The 23,650-nt window shown below is 70.0% G+C and overlaps 3 protein-coding genes across 3 annotated transcripts; 1 reads left to right on the forward strand and 2 right to left on the reverse strand.

Annotated features, from left to right (window-relative positions):
• The first annotated feature begins 316 nt into the window (after nt 1-316).
• Nucleotides 317-5,056, forward strand: Lpar2 (lysophosphatidic acid receptor 2). The gene is made up of 3 exons (XM_070008504.1): nt 317-392; nt 1,066-1,807; nt 2,731-5,056. The coding sequence occupies exons 2-3, from the start codon at nt 1,066-1,068 to the stop codon at nt 3,042-3,044; spliced, it is 1,056 nt and encodes a 351-aa protein (XP_069864605.1). The 5' UTR covers nt 317-392; the 3' UTR covers nt 3,045-5,056.
• A 10,026-nt stretch (nt 5,057-15,082) lies between these two features.
• On the reverse strand, nt 15,083-20,236 carry Cilp2 (cartilage intermediate layer protein 2). Its single transcript, XM_070008050.1, has 9 exons — nt 20,067-20,236; nt 19,765-20,003; nt 19,379-19,651; nt 18,988-19,143; nt 18,250-18,528; nt 17,856-17,964; nt 17,574-17,731; nt 16,535-17,487; nt 15,083-16,465 (listed from the first exon to the last, which is right to left on the reverse strand). The coding sequence occupies exons 1-9, from the start codon at nt 20,234-20,236 to the stop codon at nt 15,083-15,085; spliced, it is 3,720 nt and encodes a 1,239-aa protein (XP_069864151.1).
• A 312-nt stretch (nt 20,237-20,548) lies between these two features.
• Yjefn3 (YjeF N-terminal domain containing 3) lies at nt 20,549-23,584 on the reverse strand. Its single transcript, XM_070007958.1, has 6 exons — nt 23,529-23,584; nt 21,750-21,858; nt 21,520-21,630; nt 21,193-21,306; nt 20,965-21,115; nt 20,549-20,748 (listed from the first exon to the last, which is right to left on the reverse strand). The coding sequence occupies exons 1-6, from the start codon at nt 23,582-23,584 to the stop codon at nt 20,549-20,551; spliced, it is 741 nt and encodes a 246-aa protein (XP_069864059.1).
• Nucleotides 23,585-23,650: the final 66 nt, after the last annotated feature.

Raw genomic sequence — 23,650 nt, forward strand, 5'->3', positions numbered from 1 at the left:
TAGGGGCTTCTGCGCCGGAAGTGAAGAGGGTGATGGGGGGGACGGAGGAAATGGGAAACGTGGGGAGCTGTGGTTCCGGGAGACCCCACTTCCGAAGGCCAGCCTGGGGCGGGGCTTCCCCAGGTGTCGGGGGCGGGGCTCCCCTGTCGCGGTGGGCGTGGCCAGGGTGGGTTATCCCAGCGGGCGGGGTCGTGCCGGTGGTGTGGGCGTGGCCAGTCTGTGGGCATGGTTGGTGGGGGCGTGGCTCCGGATCCCGCCTCTCCCGCTTCCCGGGCGGCGGGCTCTCGACTCCCGGACGCCGCTGGGTTCCCGCCGGGCTCGGCCGCACAGGGCCATGGGTCGCCGGCCTGCCGCGAAGCATCGAGAGCCCGGCCCGAGTGCGGCCTGACCAGGTAAGGCCTGCCCGGGCACGGAGGGCGGGTGCGGGTGCCGGGGCGCGCGAGCCCCTCCCCCAGCCGGGGCGCGCGGAGGCCCCGCCGCCTCCGGACCCGCACCGGCTTTGTCCCGGAGACCGCCGGGTCCCGCGCACAGCCGCCCCGCGCCCCGCCTGCGCCGGGAGCTCGCGCCCAAACCCTGCCGCCGGCTTTCGGGGCGGCCCCTGCCCGCTCTGAGTCACCCCGGCGCCGGGTGCGCGCGGGGCTCAGCCCGGGCCCGCCCCGGCCTGGGCGGCTCGCTGTGCCCGGCCCCCGGGCTCCCCGGGTCCCCGATCTCCCGGCCCCTCGGGTTCCCCGGCCCCATCTCCCGGGTCCCTGGTCCCTCTATCCTCCGGTCCTCCGGCGCCCCGGCTCCTCGGGGCCCCCGGGCCGCCAGCCGCCCCGCCGCTCTGGCCCCTTTGTCCGGCCCCGCTCCCCGTTCCCCCGCCAACCCGGCCCCGGACCCCGCGCGAGGCCCGCGGGTCGGACTGGGCCGTCGAGGAGCCAACACAAAGCACCCCGGATCGGGATCGCTCATCAAAGGGTTCATTACCGAAAAGCGCGGGCCCCTCCCGCCCAGGTCCCCGGCGGGGTGCCGCCCCCCTCACCTCGCTGTGTCCGTCCGTCCCTCTGTCCGTCTGTCTCCCCTCAGATGGCCACTATGGGCCACTGCTACTACAACGAGACCATCGGCTTCTTCTACAACAACAGCGGCAAGGAGCTCAGCGCGCACTGGCGGCCCAAGGACGCGGTGGTGGTGGCGCTGGGGCTGACGGTGAGCGCGCTGGTGCTGCTGACCAACCTGCTGGTCATCGCCGCCATCGCCTCCAACCGCCGCTTCCACCAGCCCATCTACTACCTGCTGGGCAACCTGGCGGCCGCCGACCTCTTCGCGGGGGTGGCCTACCTCTTCCTCATGTTCCACACGGGCCCGCGCACCGCCCGCCTGTCCCTCAGCGCCTGGTTCCTCAGGCAGGGCCTGCTGGACACCAGCCTGACGGCGTCGGTGGCCACGCTGCTGGCCATCGCCGTGGAGCGGCACCGCAGCGTGATGGCCGTGCAGCTGCACGGCCAGCTGCCCCGCGGCCGCGTGCTGGCGCTCATCGCGGGGGTGTGGGGGGCCGCCCTGGGCCTCGGCCTGCTGCCCGCCCACTTCTGGCACTGCCTCTGCGCCCTGGACCGCTGCTCCCGCATGGCGCCCCTGCTCAGCCGCTCCTATCTGTCTGTGTGGGCACTGTCCAGCCTGCTGGTCTTCCTGCTCATGGTGGCCGTCTACGCGCGCATCTTCTTCTACGTCAGGAGGCGGGTGCAGCGCATGGCCGAGCACGTGAGCTGCCACCCCCGCTACCGAGAGACCACGCTCAGCCTGGTCAAGACGGTGGTCATCATCCTGGGTGAGTGCCCCTGCCCTTCCCCCATTTCCCCCCTCCCCTTCCCCCATGGACACTTTATCTGGGAGAGCAGGCTGGAAGGGTGGGGTGATCCGAGGAGAGGGGTTCTCTGAGGAGCTGCCAGGGAAGGAGAAACTCCGAGGCCAAGCCCGCATGGCCAGCCCGCAAGGCCTTGAAAGTCAGGTGCAGGCCCCGCCGTCTCCTGTGCTTCATAGGAAGGCTTTCCCGCCCCTGCTGGACTGGTGCTAAAAGGACTTGGGTGGACACACATCCCGCCTGCCGTCCCAAAACAGGGCTGACATTTTGTGCCGGTCCCAGGTCTTTTTTCTTTTTTGTCGGTCATGGGGCTTGAACTCTGGACCTGGGCGCTGTCCCTGAGTTTTTTCACGCAAGGCCAGCACACCGCCACTTTGAGCCACAGCTCTGCCTCCCGCATTTTTGGTGGTTCATTGGTATCAAAAGTCTCATGGAGGACTGGGAAAGTGGTTCAGCGGTAGAGCACTCGCCTTGCATGCATGAGGCCCTGGGTTCGATTCCTTAGCACCCCATAAGCAGAAAAGGCTGGAAGTGGTGCTGTGGCTCCAGTGGTAGAGCACTAGCCTTGAACTGAAGAGCTGAGGGACAGCGCCCAAGCCCAGAGTTCAGGCCTCACAACTGACAAAAGAAAAAGGCTCACGGACTCTCCTGCCTGGGCTGGCTTTGAACCGAGATCCTCCGATCTCAGCCTCCTGAGCAGCTGGGATAGGAGGTGTGAGCTAAGGATTGGCTCAATTGTCCTCAATGAGATTTCCACACCGAAGCTTCCAGGGCCCTGACCACCCTGAGCAGAGCAGCTGTGTGGAGTCCTGTCTTAATCCCTGCCAAGCCAGCTAGGCCCACGCCCCACGCGGGGCCCGGCTCGGCTCAGCCCCGCCTCCGTCCCGCAGGGGCGTTCGTGGTCTGCTGGACGCCGGGCCAGGTGCTGCTGCTCCTAGACGGGCTGGACTGCAAGTCCTGCAACGTCCTGGCCCTGGAGAAGTATGTCCTCCTCCTGGCCGAGGCCAACTCGCTGGTGAACGCCGCCGTGTACTCCTGCCGCGATGCCGAGATGCGCCGCACCTTCCGCCGCCTCCTCTGCTGGGCGTGCGGGCGCCGGGCCGACCCCGGGGCCGCGCGCGCGTCGCCCTCCGCCGGGCCGGGCGCGGGCGCGCGCATCGCGCTGCGGGAGAACGGCCACCCGCTGATAGACTCCACCCTGTAGCCCCGGGGCCTGGTGCGGGGCCTGGGCCTGGAGGAGAGGCCCACCGGCTCCGGCCTCTGTCCTTCCCTCAGCTCAGGTGTTAGGGGTTTGTAATGGATGATTTTGTTTTTATTTTGTGGGTCGTGGGGCTGGAACTCTAGGCCTGGGCGCTGTCCCTCAGCTCTTCAGCTCCAGGCCAGCGCTCTACCACCTGAGCCACAGCACCACTTCGGATTTTCTGGTGGTTCACTGGAGATCAGAGTTTCATGGACTTTCCTGCCCAGGCTGGCTTTGAACCGCGATCCTCAGATCTCAGCCTCCTGAGGAGCTGGGATGACAGGCGTGAGCCAGAGGCACCCAGCAGCGCCAGCGGCTGTGGTGATGGTAGACAGTTTTGTACCGTGTTGAGTGACCTTCCCATGTCCAGCTTCCGGCAGGGTGCAGTGGGCTCTGCTGGGCCGCCGGCTCCATCTAACAGCAGAGCGAGGGGTGCTGGGGAGGCCTTCATTAGCACTGAGGGGCTCACAGGGAGACCCATGTGGTAGTAAGGCTCACTGTGCTGTCTCCATCCGTCCTGCTGTCCTGGATCAATCTCCTGGGGCTTGGGCTCTGGAGGAGTCTTTCTTTTTTTGTTGGTGGTGGTGGGTCTTGAACTCTGAGCCTGGGCGCTGCCCCTCAGCTCTTCAGCTCCAGGCTAGCACTCTACCACTTAAGCCACAGCGCCACTTCCAGTTTTCTGGTGGTTCATTGGAGATAAGAATTCCACAGACTCTCCTGCCCAGGTTGGCTTTGAACCTCAATCCTCAGATCTCAGCCTCCCAAGTATCTAGGATGACAGGTGTGAGCCACCAGTGCACAGCTTCTGGAGGAATCTTGATATGGCATCTCCAGATTCTCACTTGTGTGTGTGTGTGTGTGTGTGTGTGTGTGTACACGCTCACATACCAGTACTGAGGCTTGAACTCAGAACCCTGCACTCTTTTTCCACTCAAAGGTGGCGCTCCATCACTTGAGCCACAGCTCTACGCCCAGCTTTCTGCTGGTTCATTGGAGATGAGACTCTTATGGACTTTTCTGTCTGGGATGGCCTTGAACCTTGATCCTTAGATTTCAGCCTCCTGAGTAGCTGGGGGTGACAGTGAGAGGTGCTTTCCTGGCCCTGTCTCTCCCAATCTCGGTCACTTCAGCTTCCTTTTTTTCTTTTTCTTTTTTTTTTTTTTGGGTCCAGTTGTGGGGCCTTGAACTCTGGGCCTGGGCACTGTCCCTCAGCTCTTCAGCTCAAGGCTAGCGCTCTACCACTTGAGCCACAGCGCCACTTCCGGCTTTTTTGCTTATGTGGTGCTGAGGATTCGAACCCAGGGCCTCAGGCATGCAAGGCAAGCGCTCTACCACTGAGCCACCTTCCCAGCCCCTTTTCTTTTCTTTTATGTCAGTCGCAGGGCTTGAACTCTAGACCTGGGCGCTGTCCCTCAGCTCTTCAGCTCAAGATGAGCACTCTACCACTTGAGCCATAGCGCCACTTCCAACTTTTTCTGTGTATATGGTGCTGAGGAATCGAACCCAGAGCCTCATGCATGCAATGCAAAGCAAGCACTCTACCACGGAGCCACCTTCCAGCCAGCTTTGGCTTCCTTCTGTCTCTGCCATGGCCTCTGTCTGCCTGTCGGTGACCCTCTCACCTGCCCTCTGGTCACGTGACCAGCTGTCTCCATCTCATGATCTATTCCCTCTACCCCTTGGAGTCCCAGGCGCAGCAGATGGGAATCGGGATGGAGAATTTGAGAGCTGGCGTTCTTCCAGGTCCCCTGTGGCTGGGGTCTGACGCGGGCCGGCCCCACCTCTGATGTGTGGAGGCGCAAGCCCTGTGCCCCGGGGGCCCCGTGTCCCCCTCAGCACCCCCCGGGGGGACATCCTGGGCAGCGCGGCCAGCCGCTATGTGTTCTTCGCTCTCCTCCACCAGTGCAGATCCCACACAGGGTTAACAGCAGCAATCTGAACATCCAGGTCTCCTCTGAGCCCCCCCCCTTTTTTAATCAACGTCAATAAAACATCTGTTTCTGCAGAATCAAAAACATCTGGGTCCTTTCACATTCTATGGACCGAGGTTTCCCCTTGGGACGCTTCTTCCTAGGTAGCCCCAGCTGCTCTTGAACGTGCAGTCTTCCCTCGGCCTTCTGAGTGCTGGGATTATAGGCATGTGCCACCAGGCCCGGCTCCCCTATAGTACTGAATGCCACCCCTCCACCCCTCCACTTGGCTCTCTGAAGGCCACCAGTCAGGTTTCCTCAGCGTGTGGCTGACCTTTCACACAGGCCACCCTCTTCCTGGCCTCTGCGTGCTCAATTACTTCCTGTTACTGAGGGGAGCCTGGGGTTTCCCCACCAGCCCTCTCGGTGTAACTCATTTCCGTTCCTTGCTGTCCCCCGCGGCGTCCCCTGTGCCCCACACTCAGGCCGTGCCTGGTGGCGTTGTAGTTTCCAGCAACAGCGAGAAGATAAACCGTGTCCTGAGGCTGCCCGGTCATGATGGGGCTTCAAGTGTGTCCCAGCACAAACAGCTTCTAGAAGGTTCCATGACCTTGAGGAAGGCATTCTGCAAGCCTGGTCCCTTTCTCTTTTCCCGCGAGGATTTCCTGACCTGGGGTGCACTTAGCGAAGGTCTTCCTTCATGCTGTGGGCACGTTCTAGCATTTTCTAGGCCTGGAATGCCGTGTTCTGGCGGCTCAGGTGCCTCTGTACTGGGCCTAGAAAGATAAGGGCAGCCGGGGCTGGCAGGCGGGCCGCGCCCGGGCCGCGCCGCAGGGGCCTGCGATGCTCAGGGGCTTCTGGGAATGAATGGGGGACGCTGTCGGGGGGGGGGCTGGTAGGGAAAAAGAAAGAGGGTCGTCCGGCTGTGAGGACAACGCTGAGATTCTGGGGGCCTCAAGGAGTGGGGGTTAAGAAGGACGTGGGGTCCGGGGGAGGGCAAAGGGTGCGGGGCTGTGGAGAGGAAGGGCATCCCGAGCGCGGACCTGTCGGAGAGCAGCCCCCGGGCTCCAGGTAGGAAAGGCGCGGGAGAAAGTGGGGGGAGGCGGATCGCCGTTGCCTTGACAACTGTCTAGCCAGTCAGGAGCCGCAAGGCAGGTGGTGCGCAGCTCCGATTGGCGGGGGGGAGGGAAGCATGTCTGTGGGCGGTGACCAACGCCTATTGGTCAGCTCTTACCGGGCGTACACTTGAGCTGCCCAGAGCCGCTGCGGTTGGCTGAGGGAGGCGTTGGGGGCGGGCGTGTGGGCGGTACCCAGCGCCGGTTGGCTGGCTGCCGCGAGGGGGGCGGACCTGGCAGGCCTGTGCACGCGCCACTCCCAAACTTGCGGCGGCGGCGGCGGCGGCGGCTGGGGCGCTACCGGCAGGAGCCGCGAGGGGGCGCCGGGGGCCCTGACGGGGGACTTGGGGCACAAGAGGGTCTCGAGGGCCCAGGCGGGAAGGGGCGCACGCAGGCCCCGAGTTCAAGCCCCCAAGCCGACACAAAGTAACACTAGCGGTGACTTGTGTGGGGACTGGAAAGGCCCGCGGGAGCAGAAGGCCCAGAAGCTTCTGAGGCGCTGGGAGCCGTGGCCGGGAGGTTCCCAGGTGAGGAGGAGGAGCGGGGCGTGGAGAGAAGCTGCGTGGGCCTGCGCGGGCGCATGCGCCAGCCCTGGGCCTTGCCCGCGGGGCCTGCGCGTGCGTATGCGCATGCGCCAGCCCTGGGCCTTGCCAGCGGGGCCTGCGTGTGCGCGTGTGCATGTGCGCGTGCGCCAGCCCTGGGCCTTGCCCGCGGGGCCTGCGCGTGCGTATGCGCATGCGCCAGCCCTGGGCCTTGCCAGCGGGGCCTGCGTGCGCGCGTGTGCATGTGCGCATGTGCCAGCCCTGGGCTTTTCCCGCGGGGCCTGCGTGTGCGCGTGTGCATGTGCGCGTGCGCCAGCCCTGGGCCTTGCCCGCGGGGCCTGCGTGTGCGCGTGTGCATGTGCGCATGCGCCAGCCCTGGGCCTTGCCCGCGAGGCCTGCGGGTGCGTGTGCGCATGCGCCAGCCCTGGGCCTTGCCCGCGGGGCCTGCGGGTGCGTGTGCGCATGCGCCAGCCCCGGGCCTTGCCCGCAGGGCCTGGCGCCGGTCCTGGGCTCTTTCACTCGAGACTGGCGCTCCACCACTTGGGCCATGGCGGCGTGTCTGGCTTCGCGCTGGCGCCCAGCGCCCCCAGGCTCGTGGTGCGGCCCTGAGGCAGCCCGGGTCGGCAGGAGTGCCCGCGGGGACGGCTTTTCTCCCCAACCGTGTTCGGTCCTCGTTCCTGTTCGGTTCAGCAGCATTTCGTGTGTCGGCTTCCGTGGGACAAATGACCAGTGGCTTAAGATGACACTGGAGCCGGTGCGGGTCACACACACCTGTCAGCCCAGCTGCTCCGGAGGCTGAGATCTGAGGATTGGGGTTCAAAGCCAGCCCCAGTGGGAAGTCCATGAGATTTATCTCCAATGAACCAGGAGAAAACCGGAAGTGGTGCAGTGGCTCAAAGTGGTAGAGTGCTTGCCTTGAACCCCCCAGCACCCAGGCCCTGAGTTCATCCCCATGAGTGACAGGTGGGGAGAGGGACGGACACAGGATGTAGCCGCGGTGGGTCCTCGGGAGGGCGCAGCTGGGGTGGGGTTGGCACGGCCGTGCAGGGTCGGATGGAGGCAGAGCCGCTTCCAGTCTGCGGGGCAGGTCCTTGTGATTGTGGGCCTGGGGCCTCTGCCCAGCTCCCCGGTCAGTCAGGGCTGTGGCGCCCAGAGGCCCCAGCTGCCAGCGCCGGCTCCGCACGGCCCCTGGCGACTCCCGTCAGCCATGATAAGGAGTGGTGGCTAGCGCCCAGAGCCAAGGGAGGCCCTGTGCCTCACCTCTGCCCCAGCACACTCAGACTGCGCCCCAAGTCGGGGAAAGAGCGGCCTGCCTCACCGTGACTCAGAGGCCCAAGCCTTCCTCCTTCCTCAGAGCCTGTGGAGTCAGCCGGGCACCACAGCAGGGTCACACCTGTCACGCCTGGCCGAGATCCGAGGATCTCCCTTCAAACCCAGCCCAGGCAGGAAAGCCCGTGAGACTCTTCACCGAGTGTGAGGCCCTGAGTTCAAATCCCAGCACAACCACACACCAAGTTCCAACACCATTCCTGAACAGTGTCCTCGTCGTCCACCCCAGAATACCAACGCAAGGAGGGGAATGAAGCTACAGCTGAGAGAGGGCTTCCCCTTTTCAGCATGGGGAATCTGGAAGGTTCTGGAGAGGACTCTCTATTTCACAGAGTACGACTCTGTGCCTGGTACTGAGCCTCCGTCGCCATGTTCAGTACGTAGGCTGCTGGGTGACATTCCTGCTCCTCGGGAGGTAGGTGTGTCATGGGCCCCTCCCCCCCTCCTGCCCTCTCCCTCCCACACCCTCCCTTCACCCTAGCAACAGCTACCAAACCTGTGTTTGAATTCATCAGGGTGTCAGCGATGGTGGCCGGCCGCGGCCCGTGTCCCTGGCAGGGCCTGTGGGCTTCAGCTCTCCCGCTGCTGAGTCCCACTGGCCCGGCGTGGCAGCGTCTCAGATAGCCCTGGGCTCTGGGGTAGAGGATCTTTGTCTCTGTGTCCATCTGTCTTTCTCCCCACAGCCGCCAGGATGCCCTAGACAAGTGTTCTAAGCCACACAAAGAGGCCCACGGTCGGTGGTTCCTTCCTGTAACCCCAGCTACTCAGGAAGCTGAGATCTAAAGATCTCAGTTCAAAACCAGCCCAGGGCAAAAACAAGTCCGTGAGAGTTTGATCTCCAGTTCACCACCAAAAAGCTGTGGCTCATGCAGCGGAACGCCAGCCTGGAGCAAAAAAGCCGAGGGACAGCGCCAGGCCCTGCGTGTGGCCGCTGCCCTGGTGTGGGGCGGGGCCTCCCCGCAGAGCCGCCCCTCCTCCCCCCACCCTGCTTATGGGCTCTTCTTTTTTATTTTTTCCTTTTTTTTGTCGTGCGTGGGTCTTGAACTCTGGGCCCGTGTTGGCGGCGGGGCTGCGGCGGCCGCTGTCCTCCGCAGGCGCTCCGGGGACGCAGTCTGCGCGTGCACGCACGTCCCGTGGCCTGCCGAGCCTCCCCTCCACACGCGCCCCCCCACCCCTCCCCTGCGGGGCACAGCTGTGGCTGGGGGAAATAGTAGGCATTGGTAACCCTTCCCCCTACGACAGGCAAACGACAAAAGGAAAACAAAACCGGCAAACAACAACAGTAAGAACACACCTTTTCATTTCCTGGAGCTGTAGGCTGTGTGGGGGACCGGAACCCCCATCACAGGCGGGGCTGGGGCTCTGCCCCTAGAGCCACAGCGCCACGGGTTAGGTGGAACAGCCGGCCTGGGCTGGCTTTGAACAGTTTGTTGCCTGAGTAGCTGGGATGACAGGGTGAGCCTCTGACGCTTCTGGAGCCTTCTTCATTGGCTTTGCCAGTCCAGCTCCACGCCCCACACCCCGATACACACACAGGAGTAGACACGGCAGCCTGGTCCTGGGCCTGCCTGGGCCTAGAGCTTCCACCCATGCCAGCGTGGACTGCGTCCTGCTCCCAGCACTTCTGGAAACTTCTCAGAAGTCCCCAACCCCAGGCACGTCCACCTGCCCTGCCTGTGTGTGCCCCCCGCACGGCCGGCTCTGCGCAGCACCGCGCCCGAGGCTGAGTGGTGTCTGGGACAGGATCCGGCGGGGACACGAGGGTCGCCGCCTCTCCCAGTCACGGCCACAGCGTCCACGGCGTCCACGGCGCGCAGCCCCTGATCCCTGCACCCACACAGGCTGGACGCCGCGCTTCCTGTGCCCGCTCAGCTGGCCCGGCGGGGCCCTGCGCCCGGCCACACGTGTCAGGTACCCAGGGGCACCGCAGGACACGGCCGGCGTCCCGCCGCCAGCTCGGGGCCATCCGGGAAGCAGAGCCCACGCTCTGGGTCAGCGCAGGTCCTGGGGTCACCCGCACCGGGCCACGCCGACCCCACTCAGCGCGGGTCCTGGGGTCACCCGCACCGGGCCACGCCGACCCCACTCAGCGTGGGTCCTGGGGTCACCCGCACCATCCACTCTGCTTTTGTTTTTCCTCCTGTGCTGGGGGGGGCTGCAGGTGTGGGAGGTGCCCACCCAGCCGTGTCTGTGAGCCCCCCCCACAGCACACCACAGACTGCCGGTACGTGTGTGTGTGTGTGTGTGTGTGTGCTGGGCCTGGGCACTGACCCTGAGCTTTACTTAAAGCTGGGGCTCCTCCACTTGAGCCACAGCACCACTTCTGGCTTTTTGCTTGGTTCCATGGAGATAAGAGTCTCACAGACTTTCCTGCCCAGGCTGGCTTTGAACCATGATCCTCAGATCTCAGCCTCCTGAGTAGCTGGGATGACAGGCGTGAGCCACTGGTGCTCTGGCAAGATTTTAACTTGGGGCACAGTTGAGCAGGTGGTGGGGATCTTCCCCAAAGAGGTCAGGAAGAGGAGGAGCCCCACTAGGTTAGAAGCCTCACAGCTGAGGCCCGGGCTCCTGGGGTGAGAACCAGCACCACCTGGCAGGCGAGGCCTGGGAGGAAGGGTCTGGGCCACGCCTCTAGCCTGGCATTTTGCTGGTTACTTTGGAGGTCGAGACCCCCAGACTTCTTGCCCGGGCTGGCTTAGAACCGTGATCCTCAGGTCTGTCTCCACAGTGGTGAGAATGAGCGGCATGAGCCGTGGCGCCGGGGCACCGGCCCCCTTCTGGCGATAGTTTGGGGCTGGGGGCTCTGGCGCGTGGCCCCCCGGTGCAGGCCGGCCGCGGGGGCCCAGGCTGGCAGTGAGCGTGGGGCCGGGAGGGGGTGGTCCACAGCGGCACGCCCGGGCATGGCTCCCCGCAGCCCCCCACCTCCCGCCATGGGGCGCGGTGGGCACCGTGGCCGGCCTCCCCCGCGCAGGCCTGGCCCTGTGCCCGTGTCTGCCGGGCTCTGTCAGGTGCGGGGAGGTCTCCCCGGGAGACGCAGGCGGCCATGGGGAGCGGGGCACCGCCTGCGGGTGCCCTGGGGGGAGTGGGGGCCCGCAGGGGTGGGGGGATCCCCGGGCACCCCAGCTCCACGGTCTGAGGGCGCTGGCCTCTCCCTGAGCCCAAGAGCCATGGCAGAGCGAGGGTCATCCCGTGTCCACCCAAGAGCCTGCCCTCCCAGCGCACTGCCCCTCACCCTGGGCCTCCCTTGGGCTCCTCAGCCAGTGTCTGCACCCCACCATGGCGTTTCTGGGGTGGCGGTCAGCCCTGTCCTTCGGGGAGCCACGCCTGCCCTGTCTGCACGGTCCCTTGTCACCGTCCCTGGGGACAGGCATGAGTCATAGCCAGCATATCCCAGGGGACCGGGCGCCCCTGCCGTGCGTGGCCCGGGGCACGCGTGACACACTCTGGAGGGGCGCGGGGCAGACGGCAGCCCCCCGCTGCCAGGCAGCGGCAGCCCGGCGCCCCTCTCTGGCTTGGGGGGCAGGTGGGAAGGATGCGGGGTGAGCGGCGAGGTCCGCGGCCTGGGCGCCGTCCCTCAGCTTCTGTGCTCTACCACTTGAGCCACAACTCCACTCCCAGTTCGGCTGATGGATTGGCGTCTGATGGACTCTCCTGCCCCGGCTGGCTCTGAGCGGGGACCCTCAGGCCTCAGCTCCTGAGGCGTCGCGCCGTGGCCCGGCTTGGCGGTGGGTGATGCCGGCCTTTGCCTGAGGGGCTTGCGCTGGCCGCCGCTGGCCGCCAGGGGGCGTGCTGGAGCCGGCTGGGGGTGCGGCCGCCAGGCGGAGGCCGTCGCCAGGCCGGCGTCCCATCCCCGAGTCCCTGCTGCTCCCAGGCCCCTCCTGCTGTGTCTGCATAAATGGCTCCTTGGCACACATTAAGTCTGCCTGCTGTCTGCCGCCTCCCCTCCCCTCTGGCGGGTCCGCAGTCGGGGTCGACTGCACGGCCCCTTCGCAGGCTGTCAGCCTGGGACGTCTCCTTAGTGCTTCAGGCCTCCAAGGTTTCTCCCTGGGGGACCTCAGTTCCGGAAGCCAGGGTCTCACTAAAGAAGGCCCTGCCAGCCTCCCGCTCCGCGGGTGGGCACGCCAGGCGCCCCAGCCGTCTGTGTGTATGGGAGTCGTTATTTATGTAGGTATTTATTTTGCCAGTCCTGGGGCTTGAACCTGGGCCTGGGCGCTGTCCCTCAGCTCTTCAGCTCAAGGCGAGCGCTCTTCCACTTGAGCCACAGCGCCACTCCCAGTTTTCTGGTGTCATCGGACATAAGAATCCCATGGACTTTCCTGCCCGGGCTGGCTTTGAACCATGGTCCTCAGATCTCAGCCTCCTGAGTAGCTAGGGTGACAGGCCTGGGTCACTGGTGCCTGGCCAAGCACCCTCTTTTAGTTTTTCTTCTTTTAGGCTTGAACTCAGGGCTTCAGGCTTCAAGCGTGGGTGCTCTACTCCTTGAACCACGCCTCTAGTTGTATACTTTGTTGCTGAGACAGGGTCTGGCTAACTGCTGAGGTTGGCCTCAACACAAGCTCTTGCCTCCTCCAGTCACTGGGTCTCGGGCCCTGCTCACCGCTGCGGGAGGGGCTGCGGGACGGAGGCGGCCCGGCCCGGGGGACCGGTCCTCGGGGCAACCCGGGGACGACAGCACCGGTGCCCACTCCAGGAGGCCTCTGGGGCCTCGCCCAGCCCCTGCTCCGCCCCGCGCAACGAAGCCCGCACTGCGGCCCCGCCTCGGGCCACCAGGGGGCGCGCGCAGCCTGGAAGGACCAGGCTACCTCAGTCTCCCCTTCTTCCAGGTGAAGCAGCAGCAGACCCGGCTCACCAGGGGGTGTCAGTGTCCAGTGCGGGGGTTACGGGGGTCTGGAGCCAAGGGGGCCACTCGGCCCCGCGCGCCTGTGCCCGGTCACGCGGCCGGCCCAGCGGCCAGGGCGGACATGCCCACCCCCCCCCCCCCCCCCCGCCTGGCCCCGCGGGTCTGTTTTTCCAGTGGCTTCTTCCGCCATGGCCTGACCACAACCTAGATTCTGCTGGCCAGACGTGGCCGAGTTTGCGTTCATCCGGGCCAGGCGGCGGCAGGGCCTGGCTGGCCTCCCTGGGCCTGGCAGGGCCGGGGCCTCGTGTGTCCCTGGCCGCAGCCAGCTCGCTGGAAGTTTCTAGCGCGGCGGTCTGCGCCTGCCTGGCCCACCCGGGCGGCGTGGGGCTCGGGCGTCCTCGGCTGGGTGCGGTGGCCACACCTGTGACTGGGCTCAGAGGCAGCAGGGTCGTGAGTTCAAGGCTCCTGGGCTACGGGGGGAGACCCTGCCCCCGAAACCAAACCAAAACGAGGAAAGAAATGGACCTGACCTGCGCCCAGCCCGCCGCAGTGCTCGCTCCCTCCCTCCTCCGCCTGAGACCCCCACAGGCCTCAGGAGAGCCTGTTTTGCAGGGGAAGCAGTACTGAGACTTGAACTCGGGACCTGGGCGCTGCCCCTGGGCTTTTCCACTCAAGGTTCTACTGCCTGAACCACAGCTCCCATACAGCTTTTTGGTGGCCCACTGGAGGTAAGCAGCCTGGGCTGCTTTCAAACCTGGAGCCCCACATCTCAGCCTCCTGAGGGCTGGGATGACAGGTGTGCGCTGAAGTGAAAACTCTGGCTTCCTTGTGGGTCTCTAAGCCTGGTTTGGCAAGCTTCTATTTACCCTTAAGAGCCCCTATGAAAATGCCCTCTTCAAGGAAGGTGGCCCTGTGGCAGCGCGCAGGCCTGGCACTGAAGAGCTGACGGTCAGCGCCCAGGCCCGGCCAAAGAAACCAACGTCCCCTTCTGGCTGGCCCCGGCCGCTGGCCCTCCGCTGACCGGCCGGGACTCCTCGGGGGTCTGCGCCCGGTTTTCTCATCTCGGACGGGGCTCCGTGCGGGCGCGGAGCGGACCCAGACACAGGCCCGCGTGGCAGTGTGCGTGTGTGCACACGCGCGTGCACCCTGGCGGGGCCCGGGCGGGGATCCCTGCCCCGCGCCCGCCGGTGGCCCGGAGGTGGCAGGCCGAGGGCGGCGCGGGGACAGCGTGACCCCGGGCGAGGACAGCATGACACATTCGGCCCGGTGGGAGCGGCCGCCCCCCCCCCGCAGGCCCCCGCACCGGCCCGTCCCCCGCGGCCGCCTCCCCGCCGGGCTGATGAGAGACGCAGACGAGAGGCGCGGCCCGTGCCAGGCCGGAAGCCCGGGGGTGGCGCCGTGGCTCAGGCGGCGGAGCGCCCAGGCCCCGAGTTCGAGCCCCGACACCGAAACCAGAGCAAGGCAGGAAGCCGCCGTGGGGGGGCGCCCCGCGCATGCGCCCGCGGCTCCGGTTCTAGGAGGACCCAGGTCCCCGAGCTGCGGCTGACCCCGCCGCCTCGCCGGGGTCGGGGGTCCCCCACCTCCCCGCCGGGCCGGGCCAGGCAGGCGGGTCCAGGAGGGCGGGGGGCGGGGGCTGGTGGTGGATGGATTTTCCAGAAGGTACGGCCGGGTTCCAAGGGGAAGGAGGGGGACTCCGGGCTGCGGGGGGGGGGGGGTCCCCGCGGCGGCGCCGGCGAGGGCGGGCGCGGGGGGAGCAGGGCGGCTCCGCTCCCGCGCTGGCGCCGCCGGCCGGCGAAAGGTATTTGGCCCCGGGGCCGGACACCTCATCACGGCCGCGGCGGCGCCCGGCCCGGCCCCCCCCCCCCCCCCGCTGCGAGCCGCGCCCCTGAACCGGTCAGGGGAAACCCGCCGGGTGCGCGCACGCGCACTGCGCCCCCGGCCCCGGGCTCGCGCCTGCTCCTCGGCCGCGCGCACTTCCCGCGGCACCGCCCTGGTTTTCGGGTCCGTCGGAGCCTCCCGGGCGGGCTTTGAACTGGGATCCTCCGACCTCAGCCTCCCGAGCGCACCCCGCGCCCCGGCCCGAATCAGAGCTGCACGCGGTGAGTGGAAGCGTTTTTAATGGAGCCCCGGCCCCGCCCCGGGGGGCTCTCGGCACCAAACGCCGCCCCGGACACCCCGGGGCCGGACCCAATAAATAACCGCGGGGCGGAGCTCCAGGCGGGGCGCCGGCGCCCGCCGCGAGCTGAGCGCGGGGACCCGGCGGGGGTCACTGGTCCCCGCGGCTCGGGGGGGACCCCGCGGGCAGCGGAGGCGCCCGGGCCGCCGCCCCCACGTCACGGCGGATGTCGGCGAGCGCCGAGGCCGGGGCCTCGAGCAGCCGCTGGAAGAGGCTGGGCCTGGCGGGCGGCTCCAGACACTGGAAGGTGACGGCGACGCCCGCGTCGGCCCGCATCTCGCGGGAGAAGCCGTCGGAGGAGCCGTCGAAGCAGCGGCCGATGGCGATCTCCTTGGCGAGCCGCGGGCTCTGGTCGGTGACGGTGTAGACGCCGTAGTTGTGGCCGAGCGGGTCGAGCGGCGCCAGCATGGCGAAGGCGGCGGGGTCGTCGTCGGGCTCCGCGGCGGCGGCGGGCGGCGCGTGGCGGCCCAGGTAGTCGCGCAGGAGCGCGTTGACGGCCACGCGGCGGCAGCTGCCCTGCGGCGTGACGGTGACGCGCGTGCGGTCGGGCCGCCGCCGGTCCACCAGCATGCCGCCGCACTTGAACTCCAGGCAGGCGGCCGACACGCCGGGCCGGCCGGGGTCGCGCACGCTGCGGGCGTCGCGCAGGCCGTAGAGGCGGCCGCGCGTGTCCGGGTGCGTGCCGCCCGCGCTGTGCGCGCGCACCACGTACTCCTGCGGGCCGCGCAGGCGCACCTTGAGGAAGCAGGCGCGGAACTCCTGCGGGTTGGGCCACCAGGCCAGGCGGTGGCGCGTCCAGGAGGCGGGCGCGTCCTCACGGAACGGCACCACGTCGAACTCGAAGCGGTCGGCCTCCACGCGCGCGAAGCGGAAGTGCGCGTCCGTGACCGGCGCCTCCTGGCACTGGCGCAGCGCGCGCCACGGGTACAGCGGGCCGCGCGCCTCGCCGGGCTCCCCGGGCCGCGGCCGCGCCAGGTTCACGCGGAAACCGTTGCGCTTGGCGGCGGGGTCGTCGTGGTCGGTGCGGCGGTAGCCCAGGCGGCCCAGGTAGGGCTCGGGGACGCCCACCACGTCGGGCCGCGGGCCCGGGCGCGAGGGCGCGGGCTCCAGCTCCTCGCCGCCCAGCGAGGCGGTGACCAGCGCCGTGTAGGCGTCGGGCCGCTCGGCGTCGCAGAAGGCGGGCAGGCAGGCGCCGTCGGGCCCGGTGACGGCGCTGTCGAAGCGGCCCCAGGCGCGCGGGTTGGCGGAAAAGCCCGGCGCGGGCTCCAGGTTGACCAGCGTGACCACCACGCCCCGCACCTGCTCGCCCGGCGCGAACTTGTCGGTGGCGTAGGCGCGCACCTTGACGAAGCAGCGGCGGCGCTCGGGCACGTCCAGGTTGAAGAGGCGCCGCTCGCGCAGCTGCACGTGGCCCACCAGGAAGGCGCGCTCCTCGCGCCTGCGCCGCCGCGCGCCCGCGCCGCCGCCCCGCCCCTCCTCGGGCTCGGCCGGCTCAGCGTCCGCCTCCCGCTCCCGCCCCGGCCCCTCGGCCCCGGGCCCCACCGCCGCCTCCTCCTCCCACAGCCCCGTCGCGGGCTCCAGCGACCACAGCCGCAGCGCCTCCGCGTGCCCCGCCATGCGCACGTGCTCCGCCGCCAGCCGCACGGCCGCCGGCCCCGCGTGCAGCTGCTCGGCCGCGCCGGGCGCGCGCAGGTCCACGGCGAACATGCCGTAGGTGCGCAGCGGCGCCAGCTCGCCGTCGGCGTCCACGAAGCGCAGGTCGCTGGGCGCCGCGGCCGCCGACGCCAGGTCGCGCGGGTCCACGAACGTGACGCGGGCCTCCACGGGCCCCGCGTACGGCCGGCCGTCGGCGCGGCGGAAGGCGCCGGGCGGCAGCACCAGCTCCCCGAGCGGCGCGCGACCCTGCTGCCCGCCCAGCGCCAGGCGGTGGCCCCGGCGCGCGTCCAGCAGCACCGCGGGCGCCCGGCGCAGCGCCTGCACCTCATGGTACACGCCCGCGCCGCGCGCGTCGAACGGCAGCACGCGCACCGCGTCCACGAACTCGCCGCCCGCGTCCACGAAGGTCACGACCAGCCGCTCGGTGGAGGCCGGCGCCTCCAGCGTGAAGGCGCCGTGGGCCGAGGTGAAGCCCGCGGGTTCGCGGCCCACCAGGATGCGGGCGAAGCGCAGCGGCTCCCCCGAGTCCGCCGCCAGCACGCGGCCGCGCACCAGGCCGCGCGGCGCCGGGCACGCGCGGCACCCGCACCGCGCCACCACCTGCACCGGCAGCTCGAAGCCCGCGCACCTCACCCGCCGGGCCTCCAGGCGGCTCACGGAGCAGCAGCGGGAGCTCGCAGCCCCGCACCCCGCGCCCGCAGGCCCGGGGCACGGGCTGTCCGCACACCGACCCACGTCCAGGTGCGCGGGGCCGCCGTCGCCGCCGGGCTCGCCGCAGCCGTCGGGGAGCCGGATCAGGTGCTCGCGGGGCTGGGGGTCGCAGGCCGGCTGGCCGGGAGCTGGGGAGGCAGGGGGCGGCCGGGTCACGGGCGGCGGGGGGGGGGCGGGAGGGGGTGCCCGCGGGGAGGCGGGGCCGGGGGCTCACCCAGCACGGTGAGCTGGGCGCTGCGGGAGCGCACGGCGCCCGCCTCGCTCCACGCCTTGCAGTGGTAGCCGCCGGCCTGGTCCGCGCGCAGCCCGCGCAGCTCCAGACGCGCCCCGTACCCGAGCTGGCGCCGGTCCAGCAGCGTCCCGTTGTGGAACCTGGCGGGGAGGGGGGCCGGCCGGGTAGGGTCGCCGCCCCGCTGTCCCCCCGCCGTGCCGGGGGAAGCCCCCCACTTTATACCGCGGACACCGCGAGCCCAGGGGGCCGGGCCCGCTCGCTCACCACCAGTATTTGCTGGGCGTCGGGGACCCCGAGGCTTTGCAGCAGAAGGTGACGTTCTGTCCGGCCTCGCGGACCTGGGACTCGGGGTGCTTCACCAGGTAGGGCTTCCCTGGGGCAGACGACCTCCAAGGTCACGACCCTGACCCCCTCCCGACCCCGCGAGCCGCTACAGCTCCTCTGCCCTCCCCTCGACCCCAGGAACCTCGTGTCACCCCGCACCCCCAGCGGCCTTCCGGCCCGGGCTTCTCTCTCAGGCGCTCTACCGCCCTAGTCACGGCTCTACTCCGGGCTTTGTTCTGGTTAGTCGGAAAGCCTGGGGCCGTTCCTGCCCCGCTGCCCTCCACCCGCGGCCCGGCGCCCGGGGCGGGGCGGGGCGGGCCCGGCGCGCGCTCACCCAGCTTCTCGAGGACGATGGTGACCACGGCCGAGGCGGAGCCGTTGGCCGCGGCCCGGGCCCGACCGGCGGAGAAGCCGTCCAGCTGGGCACTGACGTTGGCCCGGCCGCCCGCGCAGACGCCAGGCACCCGGAAGGTCCCCCGCGCGTCGCTGGTGGCCACGGCGCCCGGCCGGGCTCCCAGGGAGACCCTGGCTCCGGGCAGGGGTCGCCCGGCGGCGGAGAGCACAGAGCCGAGGAGGACGTGGTCGGGGCACCCGCAGGCGTCGGGGCTGCAGCCTAGGGACAGAGCGCGGCTGCGGGGGACAGGCCCGGCCCCTCCCGCGAGGACCCCTCCGCCGCCCTCCGCCCTCGCGGGAGGGAGGGGCGGGCGGGCGCGCGGGCCGAGCCGCGGGCGCGGAGCCCAGGGAGGGGCCGTCGGGGCCGCACCTCCTCCTCCCGCCCCGCGCACCGCTGCACACACAGCGGAAAATTCCAGCGGAAACCAGGGCAGAGCCGGGCAGAGGCCCCGGCGGGCTCCGAGGAGCCGTGTTTGTGGCGCTCAGGCCCGAGTGGAATTTCCATCGGCTCCTGGCCGGCGTGGTGTCTGGCCCGGGGGGGGGGGGCGGCCTCGTGGGCCCCGCCGGGCGAGAGCCAGGGATCCCCGCCGGCGCGCACAGGCCGGCCGGGGACCCGGAGTCCCGCCCCGGACCCCACCTCCCCCGCCAGCCCCGCCTCGCCCGGCCCGGCCCGGCCTACCTGGGCACGGCGGCAGCGCGCACGGGTGCGCCTCCTGGGCTGGCCCGGGGCAGGCTTCCCCGGCCGGGGCCGGGCAGCTGCGGCTGCGCAGGCGGCGGCCCAGCCCGCAGCTCCCGGAGCAGGGGCCCCAGGGGCCCCACGCTCCCCACTCAGGCTCTGCGGACGGACGGCGGGAGGTCAGTGCCCCCCGCGCCTCGGGGACGCCCGGCAGCCGCTCCGGACTGCAGGACCCCGGGGCTGGCCCCGCCCGGCGCACGGGCTCCCGGCGGAGTTGGTGTCGCGCCCCGCCCCGCTCCCTCCAGCGCGCGGAGACCCCGGCGCCCCTGGCAGGCCCCGCTCCGGGGTCCCCGCGCGCCCGCCGTCGCCCTCGGCCCGCCCGCCCCGGCCTCACCGAGCGGGCAGCGGAAGCGCACGTGGTAGTTGGAGCAGCGGCGGCCGCGCGGCTGCTCGCGGTTGAGGCACCAGAAGCCGCGCGCGGGGCTCGCGTGCACGCGCTCGCCGACGGCGGCCGGCAGCGCCCAGTCGGTGGTGCGCGCCTCCAGCGCCAGCGGCCGCGGGCACACGCGCGCCGGCCCGTAGTAGAAGCGGATGGCGGCCAGGCTCTCGAAGTCGCCGTCCCCCCCCGGGTGGTCCACGTTGAACCAGGATGTCCACTCGCTGGCGTCTGCGGGCGGCGCGCGCCTGAGCCGGGGCCGAGCTTGGAGCCCCGGGCGCGGCAGAGCGCTGCGGGAGGCCTCCCGCCCCGCCCCGTCTCTGCCCCCCCCCCCCCCCGCTCACCTTCCCAGCCCTCCGGGGTGGGCGAGGGCTGGGCCGCCACCCGCGCCGCTGCCGCGGGCCCCTCGGTGGGCGCGGCGCCTGCGGGAGGGGAGCGCACGGTCACCGGGGCTCCGGGCTCCCCGTCCACCCGCGCCCGAGCTGTGGCTGACAGCCCTCGGCCCCTCGCCCGGCGTCGGAGGTTGGGGCCGGAGGACAGCCTCAGTTTCCCCAGCGGCGCGCCCATCGCCAGCGCCGCCGCTCTGCGGTGCGGCCCGTGGCTCAGCGCCCCGCGTCAGACGGGGTCGGCGCCATGGCGCCCCGACGGTTCCTTCTCGCCGCCGCCGGCGGTCCCGGGGCTCGGGGACCGCGGCGACCCGCACCCCGAGGCGAGCGAGGGGCCCTTATGGTCCGCGCCAGGGGCCGGCGCCTCACCTCGGGCTCCCGCCAGGAGCGCGACCGCGAGCAGACAGAGCAGCGGCCCCGCGGACGCCATCGCCGCCGCCGGTCCGAGCTGTGAGCGGCTCCGAGCGCTCTGGCCCCGTCGGGCGGGTCCCGCGGCCCCGGGATGGAGCGGGGCGGGGCGCGGCCAGGCCCCGCCCCGGGCGTCCCGCACTGGAGCCGCTGGGGGCGTCGCCCCCTCTCCGGCCCGGCCCTCGGCACTGAACCCGCAGCCGGGCGCGAAGCCCCGCCGCGCGGTGCGGTGCGGGATGCGGGATCCCCGCGTCGCCCACCCCGCCGCGACCCGCCGAGAAGGAGGAGGCAGAGGCGAGTTCGAAGGCGCGGAGTTTATTGGCGTGCGGTGGCCTCACAGGGCCGCCACGCAGTCGGTGCCCGCGAAGTCCGGCAGGCGCGGCGCGAACCTGCGGCGCAGGTCATCGGGCAGGAACCGGCCGGCCACGAAGTGCGGCCCGGAGAAGCGCGCGGCGCAGCGCTTGGGCGCCGCCAGCGACACCAGCACGGCGGGCCGCAGCCCGTCCTCCCCGCCGCCGGCCTCCGCGTCCCAGCCTGCGGGGCCGAGCGGGGCGGAGGGTCGGCCAGGGCGCCTCGGCCACACCGGCCTGCCCCGCGCCCGCCCGCCCCGTCGGACCTGCCCCGCACCCCCGCCCTCTCCACCCGGGGCGCTCGGCCCAGGCCCCGGCCCTCCGCCCCACGGCCCCACGCGTGCGTGTGCAGCGGGCGCGGCCGCTGTCCCTCTGGTGGCTCCCGCGGCCCGGCTCGTGCCTGAGGGGACGTCCAGGCTCACGAGCGGGATGGACAGCAGCTTCAGCACGGCCAGCGCGCGGGCGCAGGCGCCTCCGGCCTCGGCCGGGCCCTCGCCGGGGCCCAGCACGGCGTCCACCACCAGCGCGTACGCGTCGTTGATGAGCTGCACCTGGCGCGGGGCGGGCGCGGGGCGTCAGGGGCGGGCGCGGCCCTGCCCTCCCCCCTCCCCGCGGCAGCCCCGCTGACCTCCGCGGGCAGGTAGGACAGGAAGGGGATGTCCATCTTCTCGCACTGCGTAGTCAGGTCCCGGTGCAGGGGCGCGCACGCACGCGTGGGGTAGAAGATGGTGGGCTCGTAGTCCTGCGGCGGCCGGGGCGCGGTGCGTGGGGGGTCAGGGGAGGGGGCGCCGGCACGGGGGGAGGGAGGGAGGGAGGGGAGGGGGCGCCGGCACGGGGGGAGGGAGGGAGGGGCGGGGGCGCCGGCACGGGGGGAGGGAGGGGAGGGGGCGCCGGCACGGGGAGCCACGCCCAACCCCTCCCCTTTCAGGCCCCAAGAACGGTGCCCGCCACTCACGAAGATGCGCAGGTGCCGGGCGCACACCAGCCCCACCGCCCCGTTCTGCCCGGGGCCGCACACGACCAGCACCGTCCTCTGCTTCCGGGGCAGGGACGGCAGCGGGAAGGCCTGCGGGACAGCGCGGGGCAGGGATCGGAGGGGGGGCAGGGCAGCAGCAGGCCAGGGGGCGCGCTGGGGGAGGGCTGGGGCCTGGGCCCAGCACTGGGCCACCCTGGACAGGGCGGTACCTTGGTCACGGCCACCGCGCTGGCCTGCCCGCACAGCTCTGCCAGCTGCTGTCGCCCGAAATGGTACTCTTCCAGCAGCTCCCGCTCCAGGGTGGCCACCTCCGCCGCGCTGGGGAGGGGGAGGGCGACGACAGACAGACATGCAGATGCCATTCAGGCACAGCTGGACCATCCCATCGGTGTGGTCCTAGACTTGAACTCAAGACCTGGGCGTTGTCCCTGAGCGCTAGTGCTCAAGGCTGGTGTTCTTGAGCGACCTCTCCACTCCTGGCCTTCTGGTGGTTAATTGAAGACTCGCCAACTTTACTGCCCAGGCTTTGGACTGCAAGCCCTGCACCTCAGCCTCCTGAGCAGCTGGGATGACAGGCAGGAGCCACAGCACCCTGCCGGGGCCTTTCTTGATCAGTTTCCCTAAGTGACCAGCACCAGTGGAATGGCAGTGCTTGGGGGCGTGCGCCCTCTGGTGGCGCTGGCCAGGACGTGGCTGCTCCAAAGAAGGAGACAGAAAGGCCATGATGTCCAGAGGGGTGGAGAGGAGAGCCTTGCAGTCCTCTGCCTCTCCCTCCCTGAGTGCTAGCGTTACAGGTGTGGCCACCATGCCTGGCCTAACAGGACTTCTGTATACTCTAGGTCTGTAACCGGGACTTGAACTGGGTGCCCATGCTGTGGCTGCTTTTGCTCATTGGCTAGCTACAGACCCGGGCCATGCCTCCAGCCCCGCAAGCACTTGGCCGGGGAAGCCATGTCCCCAGCTCCTGGACACAGACTGGGCTGGCAGGTGGGGGGAGGGGGTGGCTCACTCGGAGGGGCGAGTGGCCCCTGGTCTTCCGCACGCTTCTCTGGGTAAATGTGAAGGTGGTAGGTGGTGTACGATCTGTGAGGTCCAGTGACTTGTTCACAAGTCACTAACATTTTGTGCCGGCCGGCTGGGAATGGGGGTTCAGGCCAGCTGCCTGTGCTGAGACCCCCCCTTCCCTCCCCAGCCACAGGAGCTCGCACAGGAGCGCCAGCCCTCATTTCAGCTGGCTTCTGCTCAAGCCAGGTCAGGTTAGGCTAAAAGCAACCTCCTATTGAGAAATCCGAGTGTGAAGGGCTGAGGCTGGTGGGAAGGGCGCGCGCAGGGCCGTTACTGCCACAGCCCTGGGCTCCACCCCAGCAGTGAGGAGCGGCGCTGGGATCTCAAAGATGGGACCGGGTGGTCTTCACTGCAGATCGGGCTGGGGGCACCCAGGAGCCTCTGGTGCCAGTCTGAGAGGAGCCGGGAACGCGGGGCGGGGGGGCAGGCTGGGCGCAGCAGGGGGAGGGAGCTGCAGAGCCCGGCGGGGCGGTGGAGGATGCGCACGGGCCGCCGGCCCGTGCAGGTGCAGCAGGAAGCGGAGCCTTTGGAGGGCAGCCCGGCCACGTTGTGAACCCTTGTCTCCAAGGGGTAGGAGTTGGGGTCCTCAGCCCCCGAATGAGGCAGGCGGGGGCTGGGACCATGGGCGCACGCCTCTCACGCGGCGCCTGTGGGCCTGGGGGGGGGCACCAGCCGCTGGGGGGGCAGGGCATCTGCGGGGCTCTGCTGCCCCTCCGCCTTAGCCCCAGGGCCCCCAAGAGGGCCTGCACCCCTTCCTGCGTTGCTCCATCTCAACGCCTCGCTCGGATGCACCACTCATGCCCTTGTGCCTGTCTCCCAGCACCGCACCGCCACCCACCCCGGCCTAGGACTCGCCCCGCGGGACCCACTGCCTCTCCCCTCTCCCGCCCTCCCGCTGGCCGCGGCCCGGCCCCCGGGCTGACCTGAGGAAGCGCGGCTCCTCGGGCGTCTCGGGGTCCGGCCTGGCAGAGCCGCTCATGTCTGCGGAGCTGAGCCAAGTGCGCGGCCGCCCGCCGCCTTTTAAACCAAGCACAGCCTTGGTGGG

This window comes from Dipodomys merriami, unplaced genomic scaffold (genome assembly GCF_024711535.1).
Source record: "Dipodomys merriami isolate MVZ:Mamm:240054 unplaced genomic scaffold, mDipMer1.0.p SCAF_70, whole genome shotgun sequence".
Taxonomy (NCBI): Eukaryota; Metazoa; Chordata; class Mammalia; order Rodentia; family Heteromyidae; genus Dipodomys; species Dipodomys merriami.